At 53.2% G+C, this 15,786-nt stretch overlaps 1 protein-coding gene across 4 annotated transcripts in view; it reads left to right on the plus strand.

Moving 5' to 3' along the window:
• SIPA1L2 (signal induced proliferation associated 1 like 2) overlaps positions 1 to 15,786 on the plus strand; it is a 189,151-nt gene that overhangs the window by 90,832 nt on the left and 82,533 nt on the right. For all 4 annotated transcript variants that reach the window (XM_053912459.2, XM_053912461.2, XM_053912462.2 and 1 more), the window contains exon 2: positions 4,615 to 6,350. In XM_053912459.2, the coding sequence (XP_053768434.1) occupies positions 4,874 to 6,350 (1,477 nt within the window). In that variant the 5' untranslated portion in view covers positions 4,615 to 4,873. The remainder of the gene's footprint in view (positions 1 to 4,614; positions 6,351 to 15,786) is intronic.

Consider the following 15,786-nt stretch of genomic DNA (forward strand, 5'->3'; position numbering starts at 1 on the left):
ACTCAGAGGGGACAGAGCCTGATGGCAGCAGGACTGGCTGTCCAGGCTCCTTATTGCTCATCGGGATTGGGAACGGCCTGTCGCCTCTTCCAGGTCTGGGTTATTCGGAGGTCATTCAGCGCTCACTCTGATTTTCACCCTCTGTCGTCTTCCTTTCTGCCTCTCTCCCTAGTACGGAGCCGATGCCACTCCTCATTAATGCCTGTGCTTTAAAGACACCAGTGTGGATTCTTCTCCCTGTACTATAATACTTATAAAATTGCATATATTAGTATTCTAATTTATTTTACTTAAAACAAATTGTATGATTGTTTTGATGTGTTTTATTTTTATCACAGTGTTAAAAGCATAAGTATTTTAGTAATATTTCTAAATGGAAGGTGCTACCTATACCAGTTAGTGTCTAGTAACATTTAGGAGTACTTTTAAAAGGAAGGTGCTCTCTGCAATGTTGTCATGCGAGAGGGTCCCTTGGGGAGCGCTCATAGCTGGGACACGTTTCCCGGGGTTGAGGCAGGGATAAGGCGGCACAAAGCGGTCTGCTGGGCTTCTGCCGAGGCGGCTTTGAACGCTCTGAATTGTTCGTGGCACACGCATAGCAGGTTAGAGGGCATATAATTGTGGTGTTAGGGCAGGTATCCCGCCCAGGGGGTGCTGGTTTGGATACTGGCTTCAGGTGCTGGAACTGTAATTTTTACTCATTCGTTCAGGGACCGGGCGGTCTGCGCAGCCCAGTACAGCCGAGCTGTGCTCGTCGGATCCCTGTCTTCAGTCTTCAGTTAAATGTAAGCACAGCCTCTGAGCACTCCTGGTGCGAACCGCTCAGGAATCTAACTCCAGTGAATAAACCCAAAGAAGGTCACTAGCAGGCTCAGGCGACTGAAGAACCCCGTGGGTAGAACTGGCTCCAGGCCCGGCGGGGTCAGGGGCTCTGAGCCCAGGATGTCCTTCCCACGCGGGGCTCTGTGCGCAGGCTGTTCGTGTCCCCCTCCTGGGTCACAGCAGCAAGGTGAGCCCTGGCAGCCCCACATTTACGTTCTGTCGCTTGAGCACTTCAAGGGTCATAGCCCCAGTGTCGGGGTCACCCTTCCTGGAGGGCTGTCGTTGGCCTGACTGGCTCCCGGCTCACCCCTGGACCAGCTGTGGCCAGAGGAGGCAGCACACCCATTGGTCAGACCTGAGTCACGTGGTAGGGGTGGCATTAGCTCCGCAGGAAGGACAGGGTTTTAGCAGTGTGGTTCCCCAGAGGAATTCAGAAGAAAGGGAACTGGGTCCCAGACTGGGGACCATCAGTGCTGCCCGCTAGAGCTACTGTTCTCATCACACTTAAAAATCACGACGAATCCTCCGAAGGCTTCCTTGGGGAAAGATTTGGTGTGCTGAGTTTGCTATGGCATTTGCGCTTTTCGGCAAGAGTAATAATAAAATTCAGCGTACATTCATCTATTTTTAATGACTTCTCTGATTTGTTTCTTAAGAATCATTCTTATTTTGTGACAACACATTGGTCTTTTCTATTTCTATGAGAGATCTGTGGAATAAAGACTTTGTATGTTTAATATTGTCTGTATGATCAGTGAAAAGGTTAGCAAAGTCAAGGGAGGTAGAAGCTCGGAAGATAGCTATTCAAATGTGAACACCGTGGGTAGTTTTTCCAGAATTAATTGCTCAGTGTGTGTGTCGTCCTTGCCAATCCCAGTTTAAGTTTGTGTTCTTCTTCCATCTACTGGCAGCGGCTTAACCCCAGAGCTTCCGTGTGGGAGGCAGAGAGCAGGCTAGCGCTGTGGGGACACGCTGGTTGGCTCAGCCCTGGCGGCCGAGGGTTGGGCCGGGGGTGGCCAGAGTCCTGACTGTGCCCGCGCCCGGGCAGCTGCGGCTTTGACGGGCCTGTGCCACGTGACTGGTGGTGCTGGCAGTGGGCACCGCGGCACGGGAAAGGCAGGAAGGGGGCTCCATGCTAAGTGCTTTTCATAGTAATTGGTCCCTCAGACAGGAGGACAAAGGACTTTCAAAGTCGTGGTTATGGTGCCTCTGTGTGTGTGTGTGTGTGTGTGTGTGTGTGTGTGTGTGTGTGTGGTGTTTTCATTTAGGGACTGGCTGCCCATGGTAGTCTTTGTGGTGGTAATGTATCTACTTAAAATTTCTGTTCTTGGGTCGGTTTGGGGAATTTGTGTTTTGCAGAAAATCTTTACTTTCCCTGTGTTTTCACATGCGTTGCCCTGGAGTGGCTTGTGGTGCGTTCCTTCAGACTTACGCAGGTGGCCCTCGAACAAGCTGGGTTTGAGCGCGGGGGTCCCCTGTGTACAGACTTCCCCGGCGCACACGGGGACTGCATTTGACCTGCGGAGGGGACTCCGTGGGCGTGGAGGGCCGGCTGTGTGCGTCCCATGTCAGGGACTTGAGCCTTACGGGTTTGGGTGTCCGGGGGGCCTGGAACCAACTTAAGTTTGGGGGGAGCTGGAAGTTACAGGTGGATTTTCAACTGTTCATGTTGTTCAAGGGATTATTTTAAAATTAGTTTTAGTTAAAACATTATATTTTAATCTCTCTTGTATGTGGTCATGCCTCCTTTCTCACTTTTAAACTTGCGTATTCTTTCTTCTTCTTTGTTCTTCTTCTTCTTTCTTTTCCTTTTTCAGGCTTAGAAAAGGATATATCTTTTTTTTTAAACCCTTTTTAAAGGAAACTACCTTTTGGATTTGTCCACCCTAAGTTTTCTCCCCCACCTGCACCTCCCCCGTCCATTACTTTCGGCTTTCGGCTTTCGGCTGTCTTCATTCCTCCTCTCCCCGTTTCTTTTGGTACGGTTTGTTCTTTCCAAATTCCTTCAAGTACTTAGTTCCTGATTATGTTTCTAGAAACTACACAGTTCAGTAGTTTGGAATTGGGTGCTGGGCAGGGCGTGGGTCTTCCTTCTGTAACAGGATACTGACAAATTAATAGTCTGCCCCTGGAATGAGTATCGGATTATTGCCCGTTGAGAATTCGCATAGCTCTCTGCTAACCTTCAGAAGGCATTCCTAAGTGTTCAGGTGTTTCGGGTGTTTTGTGGGCAGCACTTACTGGTAGAACTTACGGATTACACAGAAGTCCAGCGCAGAAAGTCAAACACCCTTTTAGCAGAGGGGTGTTAGGCCTTGTATTCACATCTCAGCTGTCACTTTTTCAGTTTCCGAAAGGGACTTGATAATGACCTAAACTGCATGGGAAATCACTATGACTCAGAAGCACCTGCCGTCCTTCCCGGCCTAGTGGCACTTGGTGCAGTAGGTGTGACCCAGTTGTCTCTTCCTTTTCTGAGAGCCAGCGGCAGACTCCGGTCTGTTCTGTGCACGGGAACGTCTGACCGCGTCCCCGCGCTCTGTTCGCCACGCCCCAAACTGTCATCCTGTTTCCTCAGTTACGGCGCCGCCCTGGGAACAGAGAGCATGTTGTCATGCCCAGCCTGGTGTGTTTCCGGGGGGTAGGGGGGGAAGCAAGCTGCCGCCAGAAGAAACCCCCTGCTTGGCTAAGACACCGCCTCACGTTCCTTTCAAAGCCTTTGAGGGCCCGCTGGAAAGAGCTCTTACGCTGTTCAGCTGGTTGGAGTTTCAGCATTTTCTAACTGACCTGCAGTTATTTTTCATGCTTTGGTGGAAACTCAGGGAGATCAGCTGTATGACGCCCTCATCATCATTTTCAGAGGAAGTAGAGTTGTTCTTTCATTCTTATGCCAACAACTAAGATTCCCAGGCTCCCGTGTGCTGGGGAAATATACAATGGAAAATATTTTTGTCTCGTTAAATACGAGTAAGTTGAAAGAATTACTTGCAATAGAAGAGTTGACGAGGCCTGGTTTCTGCCACCCTCAGAGGTAGATTGTGGTGTTTAAACTCCGCCTTTATTGGACCCTGCGCATTTGTCCAGGTGGGAGAGGCACAATGAGCTACACAGGTGGACTTGTTCAGACACCACATTCGTAAGGACGCCAAATTTGGAAGGACCCCTGCTCGCTTTATGGGGAATCTCTGCGGGTTTATTGCAGGCGAGCATTCTGAAAACTCATTCGTTAACACCTGGTATTGACCATTTTGCTGATGGACATTCTGAGTCTAACGATTGAAAAAGAAAATATGGTAACACTCAAGCAATTGCACAGCCATTGCATTACTGTTAAAGTAGTTCACATGTTGCTCGACTGCCTCGTTGAAGCCAGGCCACGTTGGTAGATAACGTGATACCGAGATGAAAGGCATAGTTCCTGGCTTAGTGGAGCTTGAAGTTAGTAGGGGAGGAGACTGCTGGGTAAACCAGAAATTCAGAGGAGGTGTGGACTTGCGCGTGGCTCAGAGGCGGGCTGGGGGTGGCAGGCGTGTGTGCTGGGCAGGGCTCTGGGGGGGGCCTGGCCATGTGTCGGGAATCCCCCCCAGCCGAGCAGAGCGGTGAGGAGAGTGTTCCTGCAGGGGGAGCGGAAGGGCAGCAGCGGCGCAGGGACCCGAAACTGTGACACCGGGGGACTAGAAGTGGCAGATGGAGGGGAGGAGGACACATCAGAAACCATATGCAGAATGTGCTGAACTTGAGCTGTGATCATTGTTAATGGTTATTTTCTGTTTTTGTTTTTTTTTAATTCAGGTGAAGGAAGTACTCACGGCCAGATGTCTTAAGGAGTCCGTCTGAAAAGGACGGAGGTGTACAAATTGTCACAGCTGAGATGCAAGTTGGTTTCGGGTGAGCTGCACTCTGAGGATGCTGTTTGCTTTCGGTTAACAAGAGAAAATACAACTCTAGAAGAAGCCTTTAGACCTTCACTTAATATTGTGTTGTAAATAACAATGTGACTGGATTTACATCGGTCTTCCTGCTGAGAGCGGAGCTCCTGACCTCGGTAGACATGAGCGACCCGAGGCAGTCGCAAGAGGACAAGCACAAGCTCAGCAGGGCCTCTTCCAAGTTCAAGGACCCTCCCAGAATCATGCAGTCTGATGATTATTTTGCTCGAAAATTTAAAGCCATTAATGGCGGCATGGGACCTGCCACGTCTTTAAATGCCTCAAATTCCAGCGAGAGCGGTGGTCCAGCTAATGGTACCCCAGCCGTGCCCAAGATGGGGGTGAGAGCCAGGGTGTCTGAGTGGCCTCCTAAAAAGGACTGCTCCAGGGAGCTGGCCTGCAAGGGGTTGTGGGAAAGCCGGTCGCAGACCAGTTATGACAGTGTGACGTCCCTTATGCACAATGGGCAAAATGGCCAGAGCGACGGCCAGCTGGAGGAGCAGCTTGATCTCGACTTCATGGAGGCAAAGTACACACTCGGAGACATCTACGTTCACTCTCCTCAAAGAGGACTTCACCCCATAAGGCAGAGAAGCAATAGCGACGTCACCATCAGCGATATCGACGCTGAAGACGTCTTAGACCAAAATGCGGTGAACCCCAACACCGGGGCTGCCCTGCACCGCGAGTATGGGAGCACGTCCTCCATCGATCGGCAGGGCCTGTCCGGCGAGAACTTTTTCGCGATGCTCAGAGGGTACCGCGTAGAGAATTACGACCACAAGGTGCCGGCCCCTTTTGGGTTCCCGGAGTTTTTCTCCTGCGACCCCGCCATCTCGCCCAGCCTGCACGCGGCAGCACAGATTTCTCGAGGGGAGTTTCTCCGCATCTCAGGATTAGATTACATGGACAGAGCCCTCCTCATGGGGAGAGACAGGGACAAGCCTTTCAAACGGAGGTTAAAGTCGGAGTCGGTGGAAACGTCCCTCTTCCGCAAGCTGCGCACTGTTAAAAGCGAACACGAGACTTTCAAGTTCACGTCTGACCTGGAAGATGGTCGTCTTGAGCGGGGCATTCGCCCGTGGAACTGTCAGCGGTGTTTTGCACATTATGATGTCCAGAGCATTTTGTTTAACATCAATGAAGCCATGGCCACACGGGCTAACGTGGGCAAAAGGAAAAACATGACCACCGGGGCCTCTGCCGCGTCCCAGACTCAGATGCCAGCGGGCCAGACGGGCCCCTGCGAGTCCCCCCTGGGAAGCAAGGAGGACCTCAACTCCAAAGAGAACCTGGATGCTGACGAGGGTGACGGGAAAAGTAACGACCTCGTCCTGAGCTGCCCTTACTTCAGAAACGAGATAGGAGGGGAAGGGGACCGGAGGATTGCACTGTCGAGGGCCAACTCGTCATCTTTCAGTGCCGGGGAAAGTTGCTCCTTCGAATCCTCCCTCAGCTCCCACTGCACCAACGCAGGCGTGTCGGTCTTGGAAGTGCCCAGAGAGAACCAGCCCATTCACAGGGAGAAGGTGAAGCGCTACGTCATCGAGCACATCGACCTGGGGGCCTACTACTACCGCAAGTTCTTCTATGGGAAAGGTAAGGGGGCCCTGCCTGCGTGCCTGCGTCCCTGCAAGAATTCTTCCAGGCCAGCCGTAAGCGCTGCTTGGTGACGCATCACCTTCCTCGTCATATCCAAGGCCACCGTCCTTGGGGCTGGGTCTCTGCAGTGGCCCCTCTGTCGCTGGAGACTAATTCCTTCCTTAGAAACCGGCTTCCTGCCTTTGCCGGTTTGTAATCCCCAGCGTGGAAATGCCGTCTTCTTTTCTTTCTGTCGGCTGGTTTGTGAGTGTCACCCAGTGTCAGCTGACGTAGGTTTACGCTGGTGAAGTGGGTTCCTGTCTAGTTTCTCTGAATAACCTCTCATACTGTTTACAGTAGATAATTCTGTGGGTTTTCCCTCTAGGGCTCCTGTGGTTCTGCCCACAGCATTGCGCCATCTTCTCAATTGTATGTCTTCACAGCTCCCCGCTTTGGTGTGTGTGTCAGAGTGGTGGGCAAATCTGTGTGAAAGGATGTGTAATTAGCACGATAGACCCAGTTCATTGTCTTCCTATTATACATGGGCTTGAAGGGTAACATACAAGTAAGGCTTTGGTGTGATTTGAGACACTTTTAAATCATTTGTAAAGTAAATTAGGTTTAGTTTTATTTATATTTCAGGCTTGAAGGGTGCATTTCTAAGAAGTCATGTAGTTACAGCCTCAATGTAGTTTAAGCCCTTTATATGAGTGTCCTTAGTTGTCCCGGGGTCACGGGAATGCACTGTTTGAGAGACCCGCAGAGACAGAGGTGCCTCCCCCACCCCCCACACAGCTGTGCCACTGCAAGACCACAGCACTCAGGGCAGCTTCCCTTGCCTTTTTGGGGATGCCCCTTGTTTCTTTTGCCCCTTTCTCATAGTACAGCATGCTTTTCACGGCTGTGTTTTTCTGTTCTCAGCCCCCACACCACCACCCCCATACCCGTCAGCCATGGAGAACCTGAGGTGTCCACTGTGAACCCCGCCTGTCTTGGGGCGTCTCCTCCTCCTGTGCCTTTACCAGGAAATTCCCTGGCACGAGTGTGGACACTCGCAAGCTGCCGGAACTTCGAAATTATTTAGTGCTGGTTTCCACCTTCCCACGGCTTGTGTGCAGTCTGTGACTCTGGTTGTGTCTTTTTGGGGAGTGAGCTGGGGTGTCACTTGGACCCCAGGAGGCCACGCCATCCACCTCAGTCCCTGGAGCCCTTTTCCGGCTTTTTCCCATGGGCTATAGGCTTAAAAGCATTTATTTTCCAGGTAAATGCAATTACTAAACTAATAGGTTTCCCTCCATTTTGCATCAGCCCAGATTTAACCAACCACCCACAATCATAGTAATGTGAAATCACAAAAATCAGCGCGATGGTTACGATGGTGGACGGGCAGTGTAGCCAAATGAACTGGCACTCGTATCGTGGTTGGACTTCTCTCTTCTCCTACTGGTGACAAAATGGCACCGAAGTAATTTTGCCAACAGGTCTCGGTCCCCCAGCTGTGCGTTCCCTGCTCCCCACCTCCATCCCGGCTTCCGGCGCATCAGTGAGGCCACGTGAGTTCTGGGTCCAGCAGCTGAGCTCAAAGGACCTGGCCCTCCTTTCAGTCTGGGCTGCGCAGTAACTCGAGTAACTCGCAGCCCGTGGGACTGTGCTCCTCCAGGAGCTGCGTGTCATCAGGCGCGCTCCCGCATGGTCTCCAGGTGGAAGTCAGTTATTTTCGGGTAGGAAGATCATTGAGAGAAAGAGGCCTCCCTGTTGAGGATTGTTTTGTTTTGCTTTTTGTTAATCGACGAAGCCATGGCTGTCAGTGCTGCAACAGAACCGCCCCTTAGGGTCATTATGCCCTGAAATCCCAGGCAGGGAGCCATGCTGGCTGGCTAAGCTTTGTAGTTTGGGATCTACCCTTTAAAATCTCAGAACTTAAAACATACACGCCTGTGTGCGTGTGCATGCCTCTTCACACAGATACTCAGTGCCAGCGTCCCACTCCTGCTCTCTCATGTGTTCTCTCGCGTGTCTTCCTGTGCTGCGTGTGCACTCGGGTGCCTACAGGAGGGAAAGCGGGATGTGTGCCGCACCCGGGCACACACCATTTGATCCTTGACGTCCTTAGGGTCTGTCCCGTGAGATGACTTCCGGTTGGCTGCTAGACTCTATTGGTTCTCTTCCTGGTGGTTTTGAAGAATTGTCTGTGAGTGGTTTGTTTACTGCATGTTTTCTGATTTGCTGCTTAGGGTTTTCCAGGGCGTAGAAATCACATCATCAGGCGCGTGTGATTGGCATGTGAAATAACAGAGGCTCCGAAGAGGGCCTGCGAGCAGATGCGCTGTGGGCGAGTTGTGCCGGGATGCAGACCTGTGGGTCCGTGCATGATGCAGGCAGCTGAGCTGTAGACTCTTCACGAGGCCTGCTCACATAGTGAGGGCATGAGGCGGTGACCCCTGAGGTTGCTTTGTCATCCGAGTTCTCTGACTCCCTTCTGCACCGGGCAAGGTGCTGTGGTGCCAGCTGATGGGATCGGGCAGGATGGAGCGGCCAGCAGAAGGCAGAACCCAGCCCTGCCCCTCTGCTCTCTCCTGCAGCCTGAACTGTGCCCGCTGTCTCCTATACCTAGCTCTTCCCTGTGGGCCTGTGTGACACCAAAATGAAATCGGCTCCCCTAGCGCCTGCCCCTGTGCCCACTGGTCTCTCTGCAGAGCCCTAAGGACTGACGGCAGAGGCAGCCGCCCAGATCCCCGAGGTCAGGCGGCTGAGGCCGGTGGCGTGGGAGTGGAGGCGGCCCCCGCTCACACCCTGGTGGCAACCACTTGATTTGCAAACACAGCACAAGTTGCAGGAGCGTTGTGGGCTTCGGAGCCGAGGCCCTGGGCAGCCTGCCACGCATAAGGTGTTCGTGCAGGTAGCTTTTCCTTTCCCCTTTCCCCTCTCCCGTTACTCCGCCTTTCTCTTCGGAAGGAGGCGTTCAGGGAATCTTCTGAAACTTCCAGAATGCCTTCTGCTTTGTGTGGAACGTCATTCTCAAGAGTGTTCAGTGGCTTCCACTCGCTGGGAAGGTGTGCAGTACAGAGCTGTGATAACGTGGCTCCCTCTTCACAGGGTAGTCACATGAAGCGGCTCTTCTTCCTGGCGAGGCGTGTTCCAGTGACATAGTCACTGAAGGGCTTTCTACCAACTTCCAAGGGATGTGGTGCGGTGTGGCTCATCACGGAAGCCGCATGGCAGCACCGCTTGCCTAGGCAGGCTCACCGGTAGCCGGCAGTGAAGCGGCTTGTAGAGAGCACAGTGGGAGCATGGTGCTCCTCCCTCTGGCTGGCCGTGACCGTGAGGGAAGGGGCACTCTCTGCCCTGCTGCCGTTTCCCTGATGGAACTCCAAGTGAAACTGCACGTCCTTCTCCTCTGAGCTTTCTGTTTGGGAGCCAGATGTGCAGAGGGCCTGCCCCAGACAGGGGTTCTGGTGTGTGTGGGGGTTTGCGCACTCTGTAGTGCCCACCATCGCACAGCAGGCCTTGCCTCTCAGACGACCTTCGCAATCAGAGCCACTTAGAGCTGTTGGCCGCAACGTGCCATGCCCAGTATGGCAGAGCCAGAGCTACGTGGGGCGTGGGCTCCGGAGTGCGGACGAAGTCTTGCACTTTTTAGGAAATGGTGTACCTAAGTGATGCAGGGGCTCCAACGCCGTTCTGCGCCTCAGTTCACGCCCCAAGGCAACAAGAGCCCTGGAAGGTGAAGTACATTATTCTGGGTCAAGAGAGGTCATAGGGAAGGATCAGGGTGGGCCTTGTGGGTGACTTGGGCAAAGTGAACCGCCTTCGGGAGCGTGGTTTCACGAGAGCCACTCTGCCGGTACAAGAGCACGTGTCTTTTTGCATCGGGGCAGATATACTAAAATTGACAATCTATACCTTTTTTGCTTAGAACTTTTAAATGGCATGTAACTACTACATGATCATTATAGGAAACGAGGGTAAAGAAGCAGAAAAGGAAAAGAAGACCATTCCCCTGACTGCTGAGCTAACCAGCACGAACAGCTTCGTCTTACCCTCGTAGGCTTTTTCTGGTGCAGACAGGCGCACGTGAGCGGACCTTGTGCTGCTCTGCTTTGTAGCTTGTCTGTCACTATGGTCATCTTCCATGCCACACGCGGCGCCGCATCGGTGTGCTGGGAGCCAGCGGTGATCAGTGATCACGGTGTGCCCGGGCGCTCGGGGACGTGCCAGGCACTCGCCACCCGTGACCCGGGCAGAACAGGGAGAAACCCGTCACCTTGACAGAAGTGCAGTCACAGAGGGACTTGCATTTCTCGCCCTCTCGGATGCAGGATGCCTGGAAAGTGACTCTCGTCAGATAGATGAGTGACTGTTCATTTCAACAAACGCATCGTTGTTTGGAAAGTAAATTACAAAAGTATTTTAATTTCAAAAAGAAATGTGAAAGATTATGAAAATGTGAGTGACAGCCTCCCCCTCCTCTGCCAGAGTGCGGGCAGTGCTGAGGGATGCCCCCGAAGGCTGCTGGGGTCTGGAAGGAGGGGCCGGGCGAACAAGGCCAGCGCCCGCAGTTGCAGGTCATGTGGGTAGTTTGACCTCTTGGTGTGAGGGAAATGGCGTTTTTGTGGTCTTCCTGTGCGAACCCATGGCCCCGGTCTGATGAGGGGAGAACCTCAGACAAACGCCAGCAGAGGGGCATTCTGCATAATTCCTGGTCAGTCCTCTGCAGAACTGTCCAGGTTCTCAAAGCAAGGGGGTCCGAGACCCTGGTGCCCTGCGGAAGAGCCTAAGGAGGCGTCCTGTGCTGTCCTGTGGGATCCGGGAGAGAGAACGGGCGTTCAGGAACAACTAAGGAAGTCCCAAGAGGGTGGGGACTTCAGGCGATGACGCTGCGCCAGAGCTGGCTTATTAACTGAACAAACGTGCCAGAGTGATGCGTGACGGTAACAACCAGGAGACTGGGGGAAGGCGGTGGGGAACTTGGCTGTTTTGGCAGCTTTTCTGTAAATCAACAATTTGAAAATCATTTATTAAGAAAACTTTAATGTTAGAAATTGTCACGATGTGTTTACAATGGCAATCGGAGAAGAAAAATGAATTTATACACAGTTTTTAAAAGTAAAAAGTAACAGAGCTACAGTTGTGTTTCCTTCTGAAGCTGCCACTGGTGCGTGTGAGCAGCTGACTGCCGTGTTCGGGTGTAAAGCTGACGCAGCGTCAGCCTCACACCTGCCTCACACCGGCCTTCCCGTGCACGTCCTGAGCCTTGTTCTCGCGCTTTCCTGGAGGAGCGGGGGAATTGCTGCGCTTTGGAATTTACTTTGTCGTCTTCTCTTCATGAAAATGCACAAACCCCCCTAGAATTTCCCCTGAAACCTGCAGGCTGCGGCGGGGGCCGTGAGGTTGGGATGCCCTTGGTTCTCCGGCTCCCCAGGGTCCGCAGACATCTCCAAGGAAGGCCTTAATGCTTGACTCTTTTTTTCTTGGGATTTTCTGTCAACGGGTCCAAGAACAGAAATAGGAACCCTTTAGAGCCCTTTGCAGGGGAGCCGGATTGCTCTTGCAGGGCAGCTTGTGGAGCGTGCTTGAAAAGACAGTCTTGCTTCCCTGCCGCTTCGGGGGCCTGTGTGTCTGGTTCTTCCCCGCTGCTGTGATTTCCTTTCTTCTTGGCTTCTTACTAAAAGAATTTGCCAGCGAGAACTTTGATTCCTCCTTCCCATCCTATTTTCACGAGATTTCTGGGATGCAGGCAGGTTGGAATTCTTTGGGGGAAGATTGAAACTGTCCAGAAAAGAAACTTTAGCTGTTGCGGGTCTCACACGGAAGCCACAGCCACGCCACGACGTGGGTGCAAGACTGGCCTTTCCAAGGTGCGTTTCTGTCCCTGATGCCTGCCGGCGGGCAGGGATCCCTTCCTGTGTGTGTGCTCTGCCCGCCGGCATCTTTGGTGCCTCCGGGGGGTGAGTGGCTCTGTGGGAGCCACAGCACCTCCAGGACTTCTTTCCCGAGCCCCTTTTCTGTAGAAATCTTCAAGTTTCCTTTTTTTTTTTGAAGTACTGTCTTACCCAGTTCTATGTAAACTCGCCCTTCCTCCAGGGGTAATCTTTGTCGTTAGTATTTTAACTAAAGAGTCATATTTGAGCATACATCTGCTGAATGAACAAGTATAAAGAAAGGAGTATTCCAGAATCTGTGTAGTAGCCCACTTGCCTTCCTTGACACGAGCTGGCCGCGTTGTGGCTGGGGACCACCCTGCTGCCCGCAGGCAGGGGTGACCACCTCCCTCACTGTGGTTGGAGGCCTGTGCCAGGCCAGTGAGGTGGCCTCACTTCAGGTGACTCGCACAGATGGTCCTGACGTCAGGCTCCTGGGTTCACATCCCAGCTCGGCCAGGGCCAGGTCCTGGGACTTCTCTGTGCCTCAGTTAGTCATCTACACACGGAATCGTGACAGGAATACCTCCCATCAGGGGCTTGGGACAGCGAGTGCCTGTCACAGGGCCTGCAGTCTCTGGTCCCCCATGTGGTTCTTCTGTAAACGTGTAAGACTTGGTCTCTGAAGACACTCTTGCCCACACTGCTGGCCCAGCATCCAAAGGGGTGCACTTCGTTTCCATGGTTAAAAGATGAAAAGAGACAAAAGGAGAGGGAGCCATATGACAGGGTGGGCCTGGGGAAAGGTGTCCGGGGAAGGGTGCCCCGTGCCAGACACGTTCACTTCAGTCTCACCAGTGGGACAGCTGGGGGCGGGTGCACCTTACATGCCCGGTGAACCCCGCTGCTGAGCATGCCTGGCGGCGGCGCTTTCAATTTCATGCCTGGTGGCTTCTTTTTTTTTTTTCCTTCTGGTTTTATACAGTCACTGAAGAAAATTAATAGGGCGTTGGACACTATTAAATTCATTCCGGTGAGCTGAGCACTGCCCAACAATGGTACTATTCTAAGACGCAAATTCCTCCCCGAGCGGACATAATCGCCTCAGTCTTAACCCCTCTGCCCGGCCAGTCTCGCCTGTGCAAGACAGAGCTCCCATTGAAGTCCGGGGGCTCTCGGCAGGGGGACCTGCCCAGCTGTGTGTGACAGCCAGCCTGGCGGGTTTTCGCCGTGTCCATTCCGTGTGGCCAGTGGTGGGAAACTCTCGAATGGCTCTCTGGCCCGTCCACCGTGCTGGGAGGGTCGTGATTCCCGCCCACTGCAGCATTTTAGGAACTTGTACAGGACCGCAGGCTCTAGGACCCAAAGCTCTGGGACTTCCTGGGAAGAGGCATTAACGCGGATATTCCAGTGTAGTTGGGTGTGGCAGTTAACTGAGAAAACTCCTTGCACTCTGCTACCGGTGAGTGAGTGGGAAGTCAGCTTACTCAGGGTGCCTAGAAACGGCAACACCTAACTCCCGCGTCTTTATGAGAGTCCCACGTTGATCTCACATTTGTCCCCCTAACGCAATGAGGTGGATGACGGCCACCTCCAGCTTTTCTGCTCTGAACCCCTTCTTGCTCTCCCAGTGTTCCCGCTCTGTCCCATTCTTGTGGCCAAGAACACTGAAATGGGGGTTGTCAAAGGAAGCCCGTGGCAGTGCCTGCCTTCCCCAGTCTGTCCCTTTTCATTCAGGGGTTCTTAAAATCGTGTCTCTGAAGACACAGCCTGCAAGTTCAGGACAGATTTGTCGTCTCGTCTCTCCGTGGTGTTCAGCTCGCTGTTCGTGGGTTGATTTTTGTAATGTAGACCTTCACTTGAACCTTGTCTTGAACCTTGTCACCCCTGAGTCGCTTTACGTGCGAGTTCTAGAGGCAGACAGACTGCTTAGGCGTGCACCCCAACGCTGTCACACCAGACTGGCACCGTGATCGGGGCATGAGCAGCGGCTCCCCGTAGGCAGGGGGTGACAGTGAGCTTACGTCAGGTGTGCGTGCTTCCGGTCTGTTCACGGCAGTGCCTCAGGGTTTTCAGACTTCGCTCATGCTCTGGTTGAAGTTGGCCAAAGGGGTCTCCACACAGCAAAATGCATCACGCTCCCACGGCCGTCGGTCCAGTACTTTAATCCGCGAACCGCCTGCGTGGAGTTTGAGGTTTCTTGAGGTCATCTGATGACTCAAGGTTACCGGCTGCAAAGGTGCGTCCTGTTGTTTCCGTCGTTCCTTCGCTGTCCCTTGCTCACTTTTTCTTTACGACTCCCAGAGAGCTGTGAACAGTGATGTGGTTTACGACACAGCCTCGCAGTTGCTGGAAGGAAAGGCCAGAGAAGCTGCATTCTAGGCAGGAATTTGGACAGCAGCACCTGTAGCATGGTGCAACCCAGACAGGCAATGAGCTGACAGTTACATGCTTCACTCGCTGTTGAAAGAACAACAACCTTGAAACTGCGTTTTGTGGAGAACTAGCAGGAGAGCTACTGCCGCGCACGGGAACTAAGCTACGGCCTCCGGGGCGCAGAGCCGCGGCCTGGCTTTGGTGCACTCCACGGTGCTGTGTGCCCACCACGCTCCCACCTGGGAGAGGGGACAAGAGGCAGGGTTGTGGGTGCTTCCCTTCGCGTACCTGCCCCAGGAGGCCTTGCAGAGGTGCGATCCTCACCTCTTCAGGTCATCACCGATGACCTGCTCGGTGCCCTTCCATCTTATGTCAGGACTGGGAACCACCAGTGGGCCCGCCTCCCACAGAGCCTTTTTCCGCCTCCCAGTCAGAGTTGTTTCTCCTTTGCCACGCAGCCGGAGGCGGTGCAGAACCTCGTTCCCTACACCGCAGCCTTGCTAATGGGTTTTTCTCTTCCCTCTTGCATTTGCATGATAGGACTGTCGTTCAGTTTTTCCACAGCTCTCATTCTGCCAAGGGGGAATTTTATTTGATTCGCCCTTGAAGCAGTATTTTTGGAAATCATGTACATGGGTAACAGCAGGCTTGGGTGTGGTGGGGGCTCCTTGTCCTCTGCCCACGGGCATATGGGCGGACAGCTCTCCAGTGCAGATGGACAGGCTGAGCTGTCCATCGGGGGTCCTGGTGGGTCACTCGAAAAAGTTTGCTTGGCTCCCTGCTGGAGGCTCGGGCGGGGGTGGGGGGCACCCCTGTTGTTACCTTTGTGAGAGCGAGAGGGCAGGTTACCTTACGCAGCAGAGACCATGCTTCCTTCAGAAGCACGTCCAGGTAGCGTGCTGTTTTCCTTAGTGGGGCTGGAGGCAGGGAAGGGTTCCTAAGAAATCCTGCCAGGCCACAGAGCTGGCAGGTGCAAAGGCGCGGCGCCTCTAAGCAGCAGCCACTCCATCCAAACGTGAGTGCCCGTGTGAGACAGCTCACTGATGGGAGTGGGGCGTGCGTTGGAGAGGTGGGCATAAGGGAAAACATCTTGCCCCAGTTTTCCTGCCATCTTTGGTGAGAAGGTAATGTACAAATTTTGGGTCCCCCCAGTTTCCTAAAAATTACAGTTCCCGATGGACAGTGCTTGGTGAAATGTCACACATGCCACTGCTTTC

This window comes from Desmodus rotundus, chromosome 10, assembly GCF_022682495.2.
Source record: "Desmodus rotundus isolate HL8 chromosome 10, HLdesRot8A.1, whole genome shotgun sequence".
Taxonomy (NCBI): Eukaryota; Metazoa; Chordata; class Mammalia; order Chiroptera; family Phyllostomidae; genus Desmodus; species Desmodus rotundus.